This window comes from Hyaena hyaena, unplaced genomic scaffold, assembly GCF_003009895.1.
Source record: "Hyaena hyaena isolate Hyena2069 unplaced genomic scaffold, ASM300989v1 scaffold_410, whole genome shotgun sequence".
Lineage (NCBI taxonomy): Eukaryota > Metazoa > Chordata > Mammalia > Carnivora > Hyaenidae > Hyaena > Hyaena hyaena.
This window is the reverse complement of record NW_024081042.1, coordinates 1,086,279-1,103,743: the sequence shown is the minus strand read 5'-3', so window position 1 is coordinate 1,103,743 and position 17,465 is coordinate 1,086,279. Positions and strand designations below refer to the sequence as shown.

General features: G+C 46.1%; 2 protein-coding genes across 4 annotated transcripts in view; one reads left to right on the top strand and one right to left on the bottom strand.

Moving 5' to 3' along the window:
• CDADC1 (cytidine and dCMP deaminase domain containing 1) overlaps positions 1–11,545 on the top strand; it is a 66,561-nt gene extending 55,016 nt beyond the window's left edge. For both annotated transcript variants that reach the window (XM_039252169.1, XM_039252168.1), the window contains 2 exons: positions 5,325–5,436; positions 10,362–11,545. The gene's annotated coding sequence lies outside the window, so the exon portion shown is untranslated. The remainder of the gene's footprint in view (positions 1–5,324; positions 5,437–10,361) is intronic.
• The window catches only part of CAB39L (calcium binding protein 39 like), a 91,451-nt gene continuing 85,120 nt past the window's right edge, over positions 11,135–17,465 (bottom strand). For both annotated transcript variants that reach the window (XM_039252171.1, XM_039252170.1), the window contains one exon: positions 11,135–13,476. In XM_039252171.1, the coding sequence (XP_039108102.1) occupies positions 13,297–13,476 (180 nt within the window). In that variant the 3' untranslated portion in view covers positions 11,135–13,296. The remainder of the gene's footprint in view (positions 13,477–17,465) is intronic.

The window sequence follows — 17,465 nt, the reverse complement described above, 5'->3', positions numbered from 1 at the left end:
GGAAGATATGGTGTTAGAGCAGTACGTGTTCTTCCACCAAGGACTTTTTTTTAAAGACTTGATGGAGATAAGGAGTACCTGAGAAGGATCTTCTCAAAGCAACCTTTGGGAGGATAAAGAGTCATATCTTGTACACCATCACTGTAGCATCTGGATGTGTTTGCATTTGCTATTTCTGATTTCTTTTTTTTTTTTTTTTTTTTTTTTTTTTTTTTTTTTTTTTTTTGATTTTTTTTTTTTTTTTTTTTTTTTTTTGGTTCTGGTGTTCACCTCTGACCTGTGCTGGAATTGGTCCACTAGGTGGCTTCAGGCTCCAGTTCAGTGCAGACCCTGGCTCACCCACCCTGTACCTCCCACCCATCCACCCTGGATACTCCCTGATGAGCTTCCCCTGGAGCCTGAGCATTTACTTTATGATCATGTTTGATAACAATTCAGTCTACAAAATTAAAAAAAAATTATGAGGGGCACCTGGGTGGCTCAGTCAGTTAAACTGACCGGCTCAGGTCATGATGTCACTGTTTGAGTTTGAGCCCCACATCAGGCTCTCTGCTATCAGTGCAGAACCCACTTCTGATCCTCTGTGTCCTTCTGTCTCTGCCCCTCCCCCACTCACTCACTCTCAAAAATAAACATTAAAAAAAAGAGAATTTTTTTTTTATGATATCTGTCTCATTGCTAACACCCACACCTAAAGGTGCTCAGCCTGAGATGTATCCGCAGGGCCTGAGGTGGAGCAAGGAGGCTGTTTGCCTGTAGAGAACATGGCTCTTCCTAATGAGTGGGGGTGGGGGTGGGGTCTGAGCATCATGAAGTACCTTGAACGGTCTGATGTGCCTGTTTCCAGAGTTCCAAAAAAAAGGAAGCAAGAGTCAATCCAGAAGATGTAAAGGTATTATGGGTGCTTGATGCCGTTTAAATCTCAAGAACGTTAAGTCCATGAGCAGTGACGCCCCTGTGTAGCATACCACACCTCTGGCCAACTTGGTTTCACCCGTGTTGATAACCAGTGGTAGTTCTCCTGGCTCTTTATGATCCCACGACTCATCATCCCACTGACTGATATTTCTGAGAGCTTACTGTGTGCCTGGCACTCTGGTGAGCAAACCCAGAGACACAGCCTGCCCTCGTGCAGCTTACAGTTCCTCCGGGAGACAGACATAAACCCATGAAGATAAATGGAAGAGAGATACATCGAGAAGAACTAGTCTCCTGACAAAAATAGGCACACATGACTCCAGTTCTCCACTTCACCCAGATGTCTGATATTACGCTTCTTGGGGCACTATCAGCTGACCTCAGTGGATCCAGAAGATTGTATTGTTTAGGTTCTTGAAAAATACTCCATGCTTAACCAAGAAATAGTTTGGAAAGCTTCCAGAAGGACAGGAGAAAAATGATGTTAAAAATGCAAATGACTATACTCTCAGATGCAAGTGTTTCTGTTGACAAATTTTGCCATACCTGGTTCATTCTGACACTGAAGTAGGCTTATTCAAGGACACTGTTTCTGCTGAAATTACACACTTTAGTGTCATCTAGTGGAGAACTCATATGCTTGTTAGGGTATTAGGTGCAAAGTGTTTTATTTTACAAAAAAAGCAAAAGTTGGGGCACCTGGGTGGCTCAGTTGGTTAAGCATCTGGCTCTTGATTTTGGCTCAGGTCATTATCTCCTGGTTTGTGAGCTCGAGCTCCATGTCAGGCCTGGAGCTGCCTTAAGATTCTCCCTCTCCCTCTCCCCCTCCCTTGCTTGCTCACTTTCTCTCTCTGTCAAAAAAATTAAACATGCTGAGGAAAGTCACCATTCAGACTACTATAATGAAGCCCAAAATCTTCCCTAATTAACAGATATGTATTATAGGATGAATGCAGGGCAGGGAGGCTCTACCTTTCTCAACTAAAGTAGCTACCAATGTGCCAGACAAACCTCAGTTCTTCCTGCCTATTGGATTCATGGGCATGGGCCAGAATCAGATGCCATCAGGGCCTCCGAAGACTATTCATCCCGGAACTCCTCTTACAAAGTTGTGAGCGGCCCAGTAAAGGTTTGACACCTGCAGGCAGGGTAAGATGCCCCTTCGGCCACAATCGTCCTCAGGCCACAACCGGCCCTGCCTTTAGGTGGTACAGGTTCTGAATAAGCTGAGGTGAGGGGAAGGTGACACCAAATGCAGGGTCAGACCATTCTTTAAAAATTCCTCAATGGGGGGTGCCTGGGTGGCACAGTCGGTTAAGCATCCGACTTTCGCTTAGGTTATGATCTCGTGATTCATGGGTTTGAGCCCCGCGTCAGGCTCTGTGCTGACTGCCAGCTCAGAGCCTGGAGCCTGTTTCAGTCCGTGACTCCCTCTCTCTCTGACCCTCCCCTGCTCACGCTGTCTCTCTCTCTCTCTCTCCTAGAAATAAATAAAAATATTTTTTAAAAAATAATAAAAAATAAATAAAAATGCCTCAATGGGGCATCTGGGTGGCTCAGTCAGTTAAGCATCTGACTCTTGGTTTTGACTCCGGTCATGATCTTGAGGTTCATGAGTCAAGTCCTGCATCGGAGCTGCACTGTCAGTCCAGAGCCTGCTTGAGATTTTCTCTCTCTCTGTCTCCCTCTCTCTCTCTCTTCCTCTCTCTCTCCTTGCCCCTCTGCTGCTTGTGCTGTCTCTCTGTCTCTCAAAAATCAATGAACTTAAAATAATTAAAAAATAAATAAAATTAAAATGCCTCAGTGACAGAAGCATCATTAACAGCAGAAGCAAATATTTACTGAATCTACTGCTTTGATCCAAGCCCCCAAATTGAGAAATGTGAACACTGGGAAAGAAAAGAAGGTTCTAGTTCAAACTGCCTAGACATTTTTTTTAAAGAAAACAGACATCTCCAAAGAGACTTTGATGTTTTAAGTGACAAGCAAAATCATAGTAAATTAAATGTGTAGTGTTTATTTCAGCTAGCATGTCTCCAAGCAAGGAGGTTGGCTCTCTTTACATGCTAGAATAATCAATGATTTATGTGCCTGACAATCCATTCATAATCCCTTACACAAGCATGTGCATTTATGACTGTTTTAGAAAATTTTGAGGACGATTTTACTATTTAAAGGGATTATAAGTGTTTTTGCCATTATGACTGTGCTTGTTTAACCATATCTAAAATTCTTCTGAAGTCAAATACCTTTTCAGTTAGAGCAGTGAGGCATTGTGGCAAAATAGGTTAGGGGGCTTGCTGGTTGCATTCGCTAAAAGTGAGACATGCATTTATTTGGACCCTCAAGATTAGAACGCAGAATCACCTCATCCAGTGATTATCAACATGGGCACTGATGGTATGTTGAGTGTGATCATTTTCCCATTTTAGGACTGTCTTGAGCATTGTCAGGAGATTTAGTACTCCTGACCTACCTGCTCCAAATGCCACTTGAATCATCTAGAAATTTGGACAACAAATGCCCGCGAGGGGTGTGTGTCATGGGGAACTGCCCTTGGGTGAGAACCACTGGTCAATCCAGTGACCCATGAATGGGCTGCATGCCCCCTTCCACTGTCCTCTAAAGAAGCTCCGCTCCCACATGCCTACACCCTCAGTGATGAAGAAACCACCACCTCCTAAAGCCACATTTGAACTCTACTCATTGCTAAAATGTTATTTTTTATGACATAACTCTCCCATCCCCCCATTTCCATCATTAGCCCTTGGTCTTTAACACAGACCTCTTTGTGTCTCACCCCCTTCCACATGACTGCCCTTCAGTCTTTGAAAGTAGCCATTGTGTTCCTACTGTCCCATGACAACCTCCCACCTCTCCTGGAAACTTACTGTGTCATTGTACACAGTTTTGTACTTCATGGCAAAGCACTTTTTATATTACCTCATTTAATTTTCACACCATGACTTAGGGGTGATCATTTCCTCTTCACAGGGAATGAAATGAAGTTTCAAATCCAATGACTGACCCAAGGCTGCACTGCTGGTCATTGGTAGAGCCAGAACATGAATCTAGTTCTTCTGCAAATTCAGTGCCTGTCACACTTTTCCCAGTTTTCACTGAATTTTGTCCAGTCTCTCCCTTTCCAATGCCTTCTTTCCATCTCCAGCTGTGCTTGTCTCCCATGGTAGAAGGCATGATGGCCCCAATTTTTTACCCTTTTTTATATTCACATCTTTTACCATATTGCTTTGATTTCCTCCAGCAACAGGTAGAGTATATTTCTCAGCTCTTGATTTTGGGTTCAATAGAATGAAGTGAAAATGCCATTCTGCCAGTTCTGATATTAGGTCTCAAGAAGCCTTGTATATTCCCACTTGTTCTTTTGCATTTCTGCCTTCGTTAGACACAAGGAGCAGAGCCACGCTAGACAGTCCTACTTAGATTAGGTGACCCCCAGCCAACCCAGAAGCTCACAAGAAAAAAAATAATTGGTTTTATTTGAACTTACTGATTTGAAAGTATTTGTTATGCAGTGGTTGCTAACTGATACATTCCTCCAACCTTCAGAAAACAAAGGCTTCCCTTTATCCACTGTTTTTCTTTCCCTCATTGCCTGAAAGCCTGTACCACCTTTCTTAACATCTTCATCTTTTGCTTATTTCACAAACCACTGCTACCTTTCTGCCCCACTCTCCCTGTGAAAAGGGGCTCCCAACTTCTAATGGCCAAACACTACTTACTGCTGGCAGCCTTTAGCACCTTGAATCATCCAATCATCCTGCCCTTCTGAAACTCCTTCTTTGGCTTTCATTACACTTCCCATGTTTCTCATCTCCGTTTTCTCCTCTCAGCAGTCTCCACTCTGCCCTCTTTGCCTCTTGCTTTCCTTTCCTCTCCCCAGGGACCCTAGCCTCTCTCACGACTTTAAAAAGGACCGCAGAAGTGTTAACAGCTGTTTATAACCCCATGTCTCTTTGACATTCCAGCTGTGCACGTCTTCTTGACAGCTCCCACAGGGGATCCTGATGGTTTTACACAGGGAATGCTTGCAGATGGAGGAGAGGAGGATTGGCATGGGGAGAGATCAGCAGTCAGGGCCCCAGACAGGAAGGTACTGCAAGAGTCCAGGCAAGAGGTGATGTGGCCAGACTCAGATGTCAGAGTCACCAGAAACCCTTGATTGAGCACCTGTGCTTCCTCCTGCAAAGCTGCAGTTTTGTTTTTGAACTCGGGTGTAGGACTTCACATTTATCCATCTTAAACTATTCGTGGTTAGCTTTGACCCAGTACTTCAACCTGTCACACTCCTTGTTAATTCTGTTATACACGCTTCATTAGGCATCCCGCCCAGACCGATGTCAATCAGTCATTTGGTCAATGTGTTAACTTGTATCCTACCCAAGGCACAGACAACACTGAAAACAAAGGTCCTGGCAGGAAGAATACAGCAGTACCCGTTACGTGTTTGAGCTACCAAATGGTTGCATGTCCCAGAAATTGATGCAGGTGTGGCTGGTAAGTGAAACTAGAATTTGAGCATTATTGGATGCTTGGGGATTTGGAATGGGGGAGGGGGGTCAGAGGAGCATGGAGGGGACATGGAAGAACAGTACGGCTCACTGGAACCGCATATGATTGTAGCACCAGCCAGCAAGGAGTAGGAGGTTGGCGGGGGAGGATGACACCAAGAAGGGCTTTTGTAACAATTCTGCAGTGCAAGAGGGAAACCTAGAAGGTTGTAACACAACACAATTGTATTTGTACCCTTAAACAATCATTCCAGCATCAGTGTGGAGAACCCATCAGTGTGAAGTGATGGCTGGTGGTTGGATCAAAATGAGAAGCGATCAGGGTCTGAGCAAAGGTGACATTTGTGGGGAATGAGAAGAGGGGAGAGAAGAATGTGACTGAATTGACCAGAAAGAGGGCAGAGTTGCAGGGAGTTAGCAGGATCAGCCTAACGGTGGTGCCCCGGGCAGTAATAGGGGAAAGACACAAGTGAAATTATGATTCATAAAGAATGAATCAGTGTTTCATTCAAAAATATTGACTGAAAGGACATACATATCAAGTCAGCACTTACTTTGTTCCAGTCACTGAGCAAGACCTCGGGGATGTGTCTGTGAAGAAGACAGACATTGCGTGGCCCCGGAGGTCTGCAACCTGGTGTGGGAGGCAACCCGGAATGCGGGTGGGAGGCTCCTAGCACGCTGGGGGAAGCCCAGGGCAGATATTTAAGCTGGTTTGCAGGATGGGGTCAAGAGACAGGCAGACAGAATATGCTGGTAAAATAGCTCCAGGCAGAACTAACAGCCTGGAAGAGGAAAGCCCAGGGCAGGAACTGAAAAGCAGCTGGGTTTGCTAGGACCTCCTCCTCCTCCTCCCAGGAGGGAGCCAGGCCAGCCACCCGGTGCTTGAAGGACAGTGGCAAGGGCTTGGGTGTGTTTCTGGGTGTCCAGGGAAGCCATCGGAGGGTATGGGGCGGGGGGAGAGAAGGGCTGACAGCGGAGAGGGTTCTGCCCATCCGGGCAGGCACTCTGCGTTCATGAACTCCACAGCTGCTCGTTCATTAACTCCATAGCCAGCAGCCTCCGTGCACCCTGCATGGCTCTTCTGTAGTGAATTGACTCTCACAGACTCCTCCCCTTGGCACTGGTGGGGGCTGCAGAGAGGAGCTCTAAGGAGGTAGCATCCAGCCTCGGGAGGAGCTGCCAGGACACAGGGGCATCGTCTCCGGAGGTGGCCTGTCAGCTCCTCACTGCCTTCCCACAAGCAGCTCACACCAGACGCTACCTCCTCTCCATGAGGCCAGGGCTGGGTCCTGAGCCTTTCCTGACAGTGATAGTGGGAGAAGTCCTGTATGCCCTCCTCGCCCTGGCCCCCTCCTCCAGGAGCTAGTGTTCTGGTGGCTCAGGCTGTGTGCTACCCGGGGACACAGACAGGCGCAGCCAACTGTCAACTGAAAACCACTGCTCTGCTTGGAAATGTCCTCTGTCAAGGTGAAGGGCAGCCTGGTGCTGCCAGACACCATCAGGTGGCTGCAGGCACACCCTCCTCCTTCTTCCCACACCCTGGGCTGCACAGAGTCTCATTCATACAGATGGGCCAAGTCAGCGCCCCGTGAATGTCATGCTCTGGGCCCGGAAAACGGCAGAAGCTTCTTCCCCTGCAGCAGGAACAGCTGTCTGCAGTTAGGGCCTTGCCTCTGTTCCTGAAGCCGGCATCCGGACCAGGCCCTCTCCAGAGTGGGGGCTGGGAAGAGAGTGAGGCCTAGCTGGGAGGTCAGCCACCTTCTGTCCCAATAGCACTTTTTCACAGGTATGTCAGCCTGGAAATACCGATGGAAATACCAAGCCTCTTAGTGACCAGCTCTGGCCCACAGAGCTTACCTACTGTATGAGACACAGACTCAGATCGATGTCACCATGGCTGGGTCTGGTGAACACCTAGAAAGAACTTGGGGCCATCAGGGAGGAAGGATTAGCAGCCCTCACCCCTCACTGAACAAACAGAGGAGGCCAAAGGGGAGGAACATGGTGGTTCCCCCTGAGCCTCCAGTGGGAGGGAGGAGAAAGCATTCAAGTGGGAGACAGCTATAGTTCTCGTAAGAATACACATGAAAATGGGGTGAAGGACTGGGTGTGTCCTGAGACCCCAACTACAGCGAGGAGTGGATGGCTTCCTCCTCACATGCACTTCCATGACCTTCTTCCCAAATCAGTGCAATTGGCCCCTACTTTTCTTGAACTCCAGACTCATGTGTCCACCTGCTGCCCAGAGTCTCCACATAGGGACATTCCATACCAAACTATCCAGAGCTGCTCTCACCATCTCTCTCACGTGACTCTGTCCCTCGGTTGGGCACGTGGGCACAGCCACAGTCCTGTGAGGCACCCGAGTCCTCGCCCTTATCTTCCAGAAATGGTGCGGAACTAGGCGTGGTCAATGTTAAGTCTTGAATGTCTCACAAGTCCTGCAACTTCTGCCTCTGGGCTGTGGGTTTGAATCCCGCTCAGCCGTGTGCTCACTGTACCATCTTGGGCAAGCGGCCCTCGATCTGCCTCTGTTTCCGCATCTATAAAATCAGGGTAATGAGCACATGCCTCCTGTGGTGGTTCTGAGGACTGAGTTTTGTACTCATGAAGTGTCTATAGCGGCAGGTACTAAGTCAGCTGCCTTGATGATGGTATTAAACCCTTAGGACGGCATTCAAGACTCCCCTCCTGGCCCCTTCCACACATCCACACACCTATACAGGGCACACGCCTTGTTCTCTGATGGCGCCATGCTCCAGGCCCTGTGGCTCCATCTGCCTGGATTACACACAGCAAATCCCTTCCTCTGCTGGCAGTGAGCCCCTCAGGGCCACTGAGGGAGAGGACAGGGAAGCACCTCCTGAGCGGGGTTGACACTCACAGGTCACCTACCTTTGCCCCTTCACTTGCAGAGCCTCCCTGTGAGGCAGGTCTTCTCTTTGCCTTGCTTTTTGGGCAGGAAACTGCAGCTCAGTGATTCTTCAGCTCCAACAGCTGGTAGTGGAGCTGGACTTAAGCCCAGATGTGTGGCCTTCCACACACTTAATCCTCTCATGTCATTTAAGAAGAAAAACTAGAGGTCTTTGAGAGAGAAAGGACGTGAAGAGGAGGTGGAAACAATTCCCCCAGTGGTGGGTGTGCAATGTGTCCATTTAGCTAAGCTGAAACACATTTCTAGGTCTAATGAATTTGGGTCTCAAGTTGTCAGAGCTGCGAGGAGAAGCCTAGTGGCAGCTACATTTACCCTGGCAAGGTCAAGGTCAGCTTGAGGGCTTGTTGGAGCTCACCTTGCTGGGGGCAGGGGTGTGTGGCATCGTCCTGCAATTCCTTCTTCAGCTTCTCTGAATCTGGGTTCAGCCGGGGGAGCTCCACAGTAAATTGTGCTGTCCTGGGGTGAGCCCACATTCTGGAAGACGAAGGGCTCAGAGTGTCTGTCTCCACAGATTCCAGCGCTTCCTCATGGGTTCTCACTTTCAGCCGGCCTTGACCTGCCCTGCTGGCTCAGGGACAGTGTGTGAGGTCTAACCCCTCTGGCAACCCTGGCGTGTCACTCTGTGGTTGGTCCAGAATTAGTTCAATGGATATTGGGTTAAATGGGTAAATAAGGGGTTGAAAAAAAAATCAATATTTTGGTTGCTTGGCAATTTAAATTGCAGAAGAACTAAAACTAAGGGAAGTCGTGTCTTCCAGCCTTCCTCTAAAGGACAGATTAACATATATTACAACATGTTCTCCCAAAAGTCCCCTGTGATCACAGCTTTTTAAAGTAATGTAGATGGCTCACAGTGTTGTGATTGAATTACAATCCATATTGAATTAGTTGATGATAAAGGGGTTGTGAATTTTTATGTGGTTTTGTGATTTGACTTTAGGGTGTTGGGCAATATACACCCTCCTCCATGGGAGGAGCTAGGTGATCCTGATAGGAATCAGATGTGCGTCCATCAGACTTCTGCCTCGTGGCAGCCCCGTGGCGCTGGGCCATGGAGGAACGTGAGATGGGAGAACGGCTGGTTAGGCAACAGCCACTCCTATCAGGAAATCTAAGCCGACGTTACATCCAACTGAAAAAGCAAGCCAAGAAAACAAAAGCAGGTGCAGAATTAACAGTCTGAAATTAATACCTGCCTAGAGTCAAAGGATTGTTCAAAACGGCAGAGAAATTCTAGATTGAATTCCCTATCTTATAAGGTCTCATTTGATCTTCTAAACATCAGACAAGCAAGCGGAACAAATTTGCCCCCCTTCAATGAATCTAGCTTTTGATGTCTTTCCACTGAGTTATCCTCCAGCTCTGGAATCCAAGATTTCCTCTTTTTCCTACGGGGCCGTGACCAGTGAAGTATCTGCCCCTATCCGGGGGCTGGAGAGCGGAAGATGCATCCATTTCCAAAGATACTGCCTTTGGGGTCAGGCCTAGCCTTAAATCCCAGCTCTGTTGCTGGCTATTTGCCCTGGAGCAAGTTCCTTACCCCCTCAGTAACGGGGTTCTCCTCCATGAAGTGAGGTCTCTGTAGGGGCCTAATTCAAGCCAGGATTAGTATGTTGTTTTCCTTTGCTTTCATTATGGTAGCTACATAAAAGCACTTTCCAGTTTTCAAAAATAAAATGATGGCCTTGTTCACATTCATTTTCAACCCTTTCAGTCTTCTTAGGAAGAAGACCTTTGTCCATCAATAGGCCCTCACTGCAGTATCAGAAACCTCCCTGAAAGAACAAAAAGTTGATTTCATGCCAAATGTAGTGTTTTGGATTAAAAAAAAAAAAATCCACTTTAATTTTGGCTCATATGAGTAGACTAGTAAGATCTGTAAATCTATTTGGAAACATCTATCTTTTCATATTAAAAAAATTGTAGTGACTTTCCAATTTCATTTTCTATTGCATTGTTACGCTCTCTTCCAGGTCTTGTGTAATTTCCAGACTGCACTGTGGCTCCCGGCAGCTTTGTATCACACAGACCAGTGTGGCTAGTGACCAGTGTGGCTAGTAACAGAGGCTTGACAGGCTCACTGCTCCTCCCTCTCTCTGGTGTATATGCTGCCCCTGAGCCGCCAAGGATGAGAACCCATGGAGGCCAGGGGTTGAGAAACGTTGCATCAGGGCTGTGTGCCACTCGGCCTTTTCTCCAGGGGCAATCCTAACATTTGGGCTGATGCCCAGCAGAGCCTCTTCCAGGAACATCATGACCTCAATCCCTGCTGGCTCACTCTGCCATGGACCCCCCAGGAGCCTCCCAGGCGGCAGTAGGGAAGGGCACAGAGTATTTCCTGACACCCTGAGCCTCTCCTGGTTCCCAATCTTGAGGACCAAAGAAGGAGGAACAGAGTTTGGCCTCAGGCCACCAGGGGTTTGTACCCCAGTGCTAGCCAGTGCTGTCTGGGAGAGTTAAACTGTTCAGAGCCTCAGTTTCCTCAAATATAACATGGGAGTGGCTCTGGCTGTGATGCGTATTTAGTGCCAGGCAGGCGGTGGTGGTCCGTCAGTGACAGCCTCACTTGGACAATGGGACAGCAACAAGGCCATGCAGTTAGCCAAGTGCATGGGAAGATGGCGCGGGGCCTCCAGGCAGCTTGAGCGCCCCCTAGAGACCAGCCCGCCCTCCCCCTGGGGCTTTCCCTGTTGGGAGTGACAGGAACACAAAACAGAGGAAGGAAACCGACCACGGAGTGTGTGGCACCTTTTTATTTAGTCAGTCTTTATTTAAATGTGTGTTTTGAAATAGCTTATTAAATAGGACCTTCTCAAAGTTCAATTCTCACAATATTTACAGCAAATTTTGTGCAAACATATTTTGACTGAGCTTCTTGCTCCCCCCTTTCACATTAGTAATTTACAAATTTGTCTCACACAAAACCCCAGCTACTTCATTCATGGCCTCTTAGGCTTTAGTTGTCTGTTTGACAGGCACTGATCTAGGGTAGGGGCTTGTTGGCCAAGAGCTAATTCATGCCCAGAGGAAATAAAATGTTTTATTTATCAAAAACAAATTACAACAAGACCTTGCTTTCCAAATGGAAACATGTGTCCTAAGATGTTGCGGAACAGCATTAGCAACCAAATAAATTCCCAATGATTATTGTGCCGTCTCTCTCTCTCTCTTTTTTAATATTTACAGTCCTCTCTTTTAAGCAAATAAGCAAAATCAGAAAAGTCAAATTCTAAGAGAGCCTGGACCGTCAGGGAACGTTATAAAAATAATCTGACTTCAGTGACTAAAGAACGAAGGTCCTCAAATGGGCTGCTGGCTGGCCGTCTGCGTTGGCCAGAGCTGTTACGAGAGGTCCCGCAGGCCCCGCCCCATTGGCCTCAGGACTCGGCTCTGGGCCCAGAACCACGCGGACCTGCGCCCCTGCCAAGGGTGCACCCCTGCCAAGGGTGCACTCCTGCCAGGTAATCCTTCACATACAAAAGCGACAGAGGGCACTGATCCCGGAGTCACATCCTTCCCTCTCTGGTGGAGAAATGCCTGGGTGAAGAACACAGCACACGGTATCTTACAAAGTGAGGGTCCTGATGGAAGGCGACCACCCATGATTTGGAAACACAATTATGAAAAAAATACATATTAATAATTATACCCTTAACGTCTTGCAAATAGAGCTTTAGGATTTTATTTTATACATTTGAGGTCTGAAAACAAACCATAACCTTTTTCATTGTTGGTCCATGCCTTTTTTTAAAGAACACAAGTTAAGTCCTTTAATCATACTAGAATGCAAGAGAATATTTGAGACCAAAGTTTTGTAGGTTTTCTACCTTGTTGCCGAAAGCTTTGATGGGAAAGCAGATTGGCAGCTAACTAGAAAATAATCACATAAAGGTAAGAAGAGATAACTTTTGGTCATGTGAGAGATTTTTGCACACATTTAATCATTTGCCCTTCCAATGTAAGTTCCCTTATTTATAAAAGCTGTCTAACCCTCTGGACCCATGGTTTTGTACAAGCCAGGCATCCCGATGCGTGATTCCTACTCTAAAACAATTTCCACCGTGAAAAAACGTTCCCATGACGACAATGAAGAACAGGCTAGTTATTCCAAACATCCCCTAACCCTCCAGGCGTCAGTGTGAAACAGCAGTGCCTCCTGCTTCACCGTCTGTGAGCAGGTCCTGCCTGCGGGTCCCAAGTCCCCGTGACACCGGCTGACCCATCCTCCTCTTGCTGAGCAGGTCCCCCACTAACTGCTGACTGGGCTGGAGGTTGCAGGGGGCGTGCCAGGAAGTGGGGTGCTGAGGAGAGCCGCTGGACACGGCCCTGGACACTGAGGGAGAGGAGGCGCGCTTCCCTAGCAAGTTAGCTCCAGTCCAAACACGCAGGCAGGGAACAAGGACGTGTGGCGACTGAAACAGGGACCTTGTTTCGCCAGCTCTCTCCGCAGCTTGACAAACCTGACTGTCCGAGTGCAGGTGGGCGGGATGGTTTTGTGCCTCTCGCCCCAACGGCCAGTTCTCCTCTGAGAACTTAATTTTGAGGGCTCAGTGATGCTTGTCCTTTGAGCTTCTACTTGGTGGCCTGTGGTGACTCAGGGCTCGGGTCTGCAAGACCATGACCCTGCCGCCTTTTGTCAACAAAGGGTTAAAACTGTTTTTATCAACGTCTAATACAATGGCTCTGATTTCACATTAATCATCCCAGACTTGATTCAAATGAATACATTATTCTAGGTTAATCATTTTTCATTCAAATGTTTATATACCATCTACCCTGAACAATGAATTGAGGAAAAAAACAGGCACCTCCAAAACCTTCCCAAGAATAATGACTTTTTCAAATGACACTTTCTGTACAAACTGCACAAATGACACGGTGACTGTGGCAGGAGGGTGGGTGAGCCCCTCAGGGAGTGGTTTTCTTCAAGTCCCGGATCTGCTTAATCAGGTAGTTCTTCTCATCGGTGAACTGCTCATCGTCCGTCCTTTCCTTTTGGAAGCTGCTCAGAAACTCAATGAGTTTGGGTTGATTTTTTAATAGAATCTCCACGATAGGCTGCGTCTTGTGAGGACTGGCCACAAACACCTGAAACGTAAAGAAACAAATACTTCAGACAAGGAACGCACAGCAGCGACAACACAGACCCCACTGGGGTTCCTCGTGCTACTTGTGTTTGTAAAATATAGAGGCCCCCAGGTTATGCTTCCCCATTGAGGGAAATCAGTAATTCCCCATCCATATCCGTGTTGTGGGCAGCTAGCCAGGAGCATACATTAGAGCTCCCTATGAACATTTTAAATTTTCCTTTTTTTTATTTTATTTATTTTTTTGTTTCGATTTTAAATGTCTTAAATGTTGGAGCGCCTGTGTGGCTCAGTCAGTTAAGCATCTGACTATGGCTTAGGTCATGATCTCACGGTTCATGGGTTCGAGCCCTGTGTCAGCTCTATGCTGACAGCTCAGAGCCTGGAGCCTGCCTCAGATTCTGTGTGTCCCTCTCTCTCTGCCCCTCCCCAGCTCATGCTCTCTCTCTCTCAAAAATAAACATTAAAAAAATGTTTAAAAATTAAATGTCTTAAATGTTTATGTGCTCTTAACATAGAATCTTTCCAACAGGAAAGAACATAATGGACACCAATATACTCAATATACTCATCAACAACTTGAGAATCAAATCCCTCTTTTTAAAGGAATAAAACACTACAAAAAGAGGCAAACTCTCACTTTCTATCTCTTCCCACTCCTTTGTGCAGTGTACTTACATCCCCAAGCATGTTTTTATCCTTTTCGTCCTAATTTATACACACACACACACACACACACACACACCATATAGTATTTGAGTGTGCTTTTTAAAATAACTTAGTTTTTGAACAGGTAATATATTCACCTGGCTCGAAATTCAAAAAAGACAAAGGTGAACAATTCCCCTCTCACCTTTCCTCTCTGGAGGTCACCAATGATACTGTTTCCTTAAGTATGTGGAGTTTTAAAATTTACAAATTCCCCGGCTCCACCTCCCAGAGATTCCAACTCAGCAGATTTAGGGTGGAAGTGTGGCATTCTGGATTTTTACAAAGTTCCACAAAGAGTCTAATGTGCACTACTATTGAAACCACAATCCTGGACTAACTCAGCTGTACTATGAAAGACAGAAATGACTATAGTAATAGGACATCATAACTCATAACTTTTTTTTAATTTTATTTTTAAGTAATCTCTACATGCCACATGGGGCTCGAACTTATAACCCTGAGATCAAGAGTCACATGTTCTACTGACTGAGAGCCTGGCATCCCTCAAAACTACAATACTGATTGGTATAATATTTCTCAATGAATACACTTCCAAGTTAGATGCTACATAACTGTCTATATGACCAGAATACTCATAACAGTATGTGACTCATATACAGCTCTCTAGTTTCACGTTGTGGGCTCCTCACTCCTTGAAAGGGCAGCGTGCTTTATCACCAGGCCCTCTGGCCCATCCCATACTTCCAACGGTGTGTGTTCTAAACGTACTACAGACAAGTATTGGTTATAGGGATAGTGAAGGCTACAGGGTTGAGCCCTCAAGGTTTCTCCAGCCCAGAAATCATGAAGAGAGAGAAAAATACACAAATATGTAAAGGGATGCCAAGGATGAGGGGTATGGGAAAATGAGGAGTAATTGCCCAATGGGTATAAGGTTTCCTTTTGGGGTGAGGAAGATGTTCTGGAACCAGATAGTGGTGATAGTTGTGCAGCACAGTAAATATATGAAATGCCACTGAATGGTACATTTTAAAATGGTTAGAATAGTGCAGTTAATGTTATGTGAATTTTACGACAATAAACTAAAGTTGATACTTATAAAAAAAAAAACAAAAAAAAAAAAGGACGCCTGGGGCACCTGGGAGGCTCAGTCTGTTAAGCATCCAACTTAATTTTGGCTCAGGTCATGATCTCATGGTTCCTGAGACTGAGAGCCCTGCACTGGGCTCTGTGCTGACAGATTAGAGCCTGCTTGGGATTCTCTCTCAGACCACTCTGTCTCTGCCCCTCCCCTGTATGTGTGCACACTCTCTCTCTCTCTCTCTCTCTCTCTCAAAATCAATAAATAAACATTTAAAAGAAAAAAAAGACCACTGATTGGTTTACACTGTTATACAGAATGCCTGACCTTTATATAATACCTATTAATATGTCAGAAAATCATGTGCTAAAGTCAAATATGTGCTCCTGTGTGGTTACCATTTGCTTACAAGGGACTTGCTGTGAAATTTTAGGTATAAACTGGCATTTTGTGGTAACTACATAAATAACTCATAATAGTCTTTCTTTCTAAAAAAAAAGTAACTATACTGGACAAACTAAGCTTCTCTGTTTCAATCCAACATAAATGTGAAATGTAGAATTTGCAGTCAGGCATCACTGGATTAATGACACCAAATCTACACACTGTACACCAAAAAAGTTGTTAAATTTGTGTTCAAGTTTAAAATTTTTCCCTGTTTTAATTTTTTATGATTCCTGAACTCTACTGCTTCTAAAGGTGGCTGCTGGTTAGAGGCAGCTAATGCAACAGCGCACAGTCCCTCCGAGGGGGCCAAGAAACGGAGGGCCCCGGCGCGGCTGGAGATAAACCAGCAGCATAAGGAACGTACTTCTTCTTTTAATGTTTGTTTACTTTTGAGAGGGAGAGAATGTGAGCAGGGGAAGGGCAGAGAGAAAGAGGGGGACAGAGGATCTGAAGCAGGCTCTGTGCTGACAGCAGAACTCAACAAACCTGATCATGACCTGAGCCGAGGTCGGACGCTTAAATGACTGAGCCACCCAGGCGCCCCAGGAGTGCACTTCTAAATCAAGGCATGGTGAACCAAGTCTTCTGAATATTGTGCCCAGTATAGGCAGTTTCTTGGTTCTCTTCGGCTGGACCCATTTTTTTTAACATGCTATTTTCAAACTATCCCCGAACAAGTCAGGCAAATGGAACTACCTGTGGCTTCTCTTTTCATACTGTGGTCTTATTGGCTGTATGCCTTCACTGACACATGTTTCAGAAATGTGATTCATGGAGCTCTCAAGCATGGGTAGAGAAAGGCAAATATCATGACCACAATGCAAATATTTTTAACTCAGAAAACTAAGATTACCTTGTTCTCTATTTTAAACCTGAATGCTTTTTATGAAAGATTTAAAAAAAAAAAAAAAGCATGTCTTACACACACATTCATTCATTTCATTCGAGTTCTATTTTGCCAAGAGGGATTTGCACTAGACAAGGCACTGGAAGGCTAGTTTTCTGCTTTGCTAACCTTACTGTCTGAGAGGCATGCTGTAAGCCTGGAGTGCTTTGTATGCGGATTTGAAACTAGGGCTCCCGTTACAGTTCCATTCTAAGCTAAATACGTATAATATAAGGGCTCAGCTAAATAAGTATAATATAAGGGCTCCCGTTACAGTTTGTGGAAGTAACTTTAAGCTAAATTAGTATAATATAAGGCCTCTTCGTTCTAAAGGCTCGCCACCTCAGGCGAATACAAATCTGGGCAATATCATGTTTAGAATATTTCGACACAATACCTGTCACTATTGATTAAAGACAGTAACCTTCTTCCTATTTAAGAAAGAAGGACTGGATCCCTGCCTCTGCGAGCTGCCTGATGACTGTGGGCACCAGTGAGCCCAGAGCAGGACCAGACGGGCCCCACCAGCTGTGCGGGAAGGAACAAAACGCTGGGAAGGAAGAGAGCAGGTTGGAAGCTCAGGATGCTTTTCTTTTTTTTTTACAAATAGTTTATTGTCAAATTAGTTTCCACAGAACACTCAGTGCTCATCCCCAAAGTGCCCTCCTCCATGCCCATCCCCCCTCCCCCCCACATCCATCAGTCCTCAGTTTTTGTCAGCATTCAAGAGTCTCTCATGGTTTGCCTCTCTCCCTTCCCCCCACCATTTCCGCCCTTCTTCTCCCCCTTGTTCCTCCGTCAAGTTCCTCCTGATCCTCCTATACGTGCAAACATATGATATTTGTCCTTCTCTGCCTGACAGGATGCTTTTCTAAAACTCTCCAGATTCCCCTGACTTTATCCT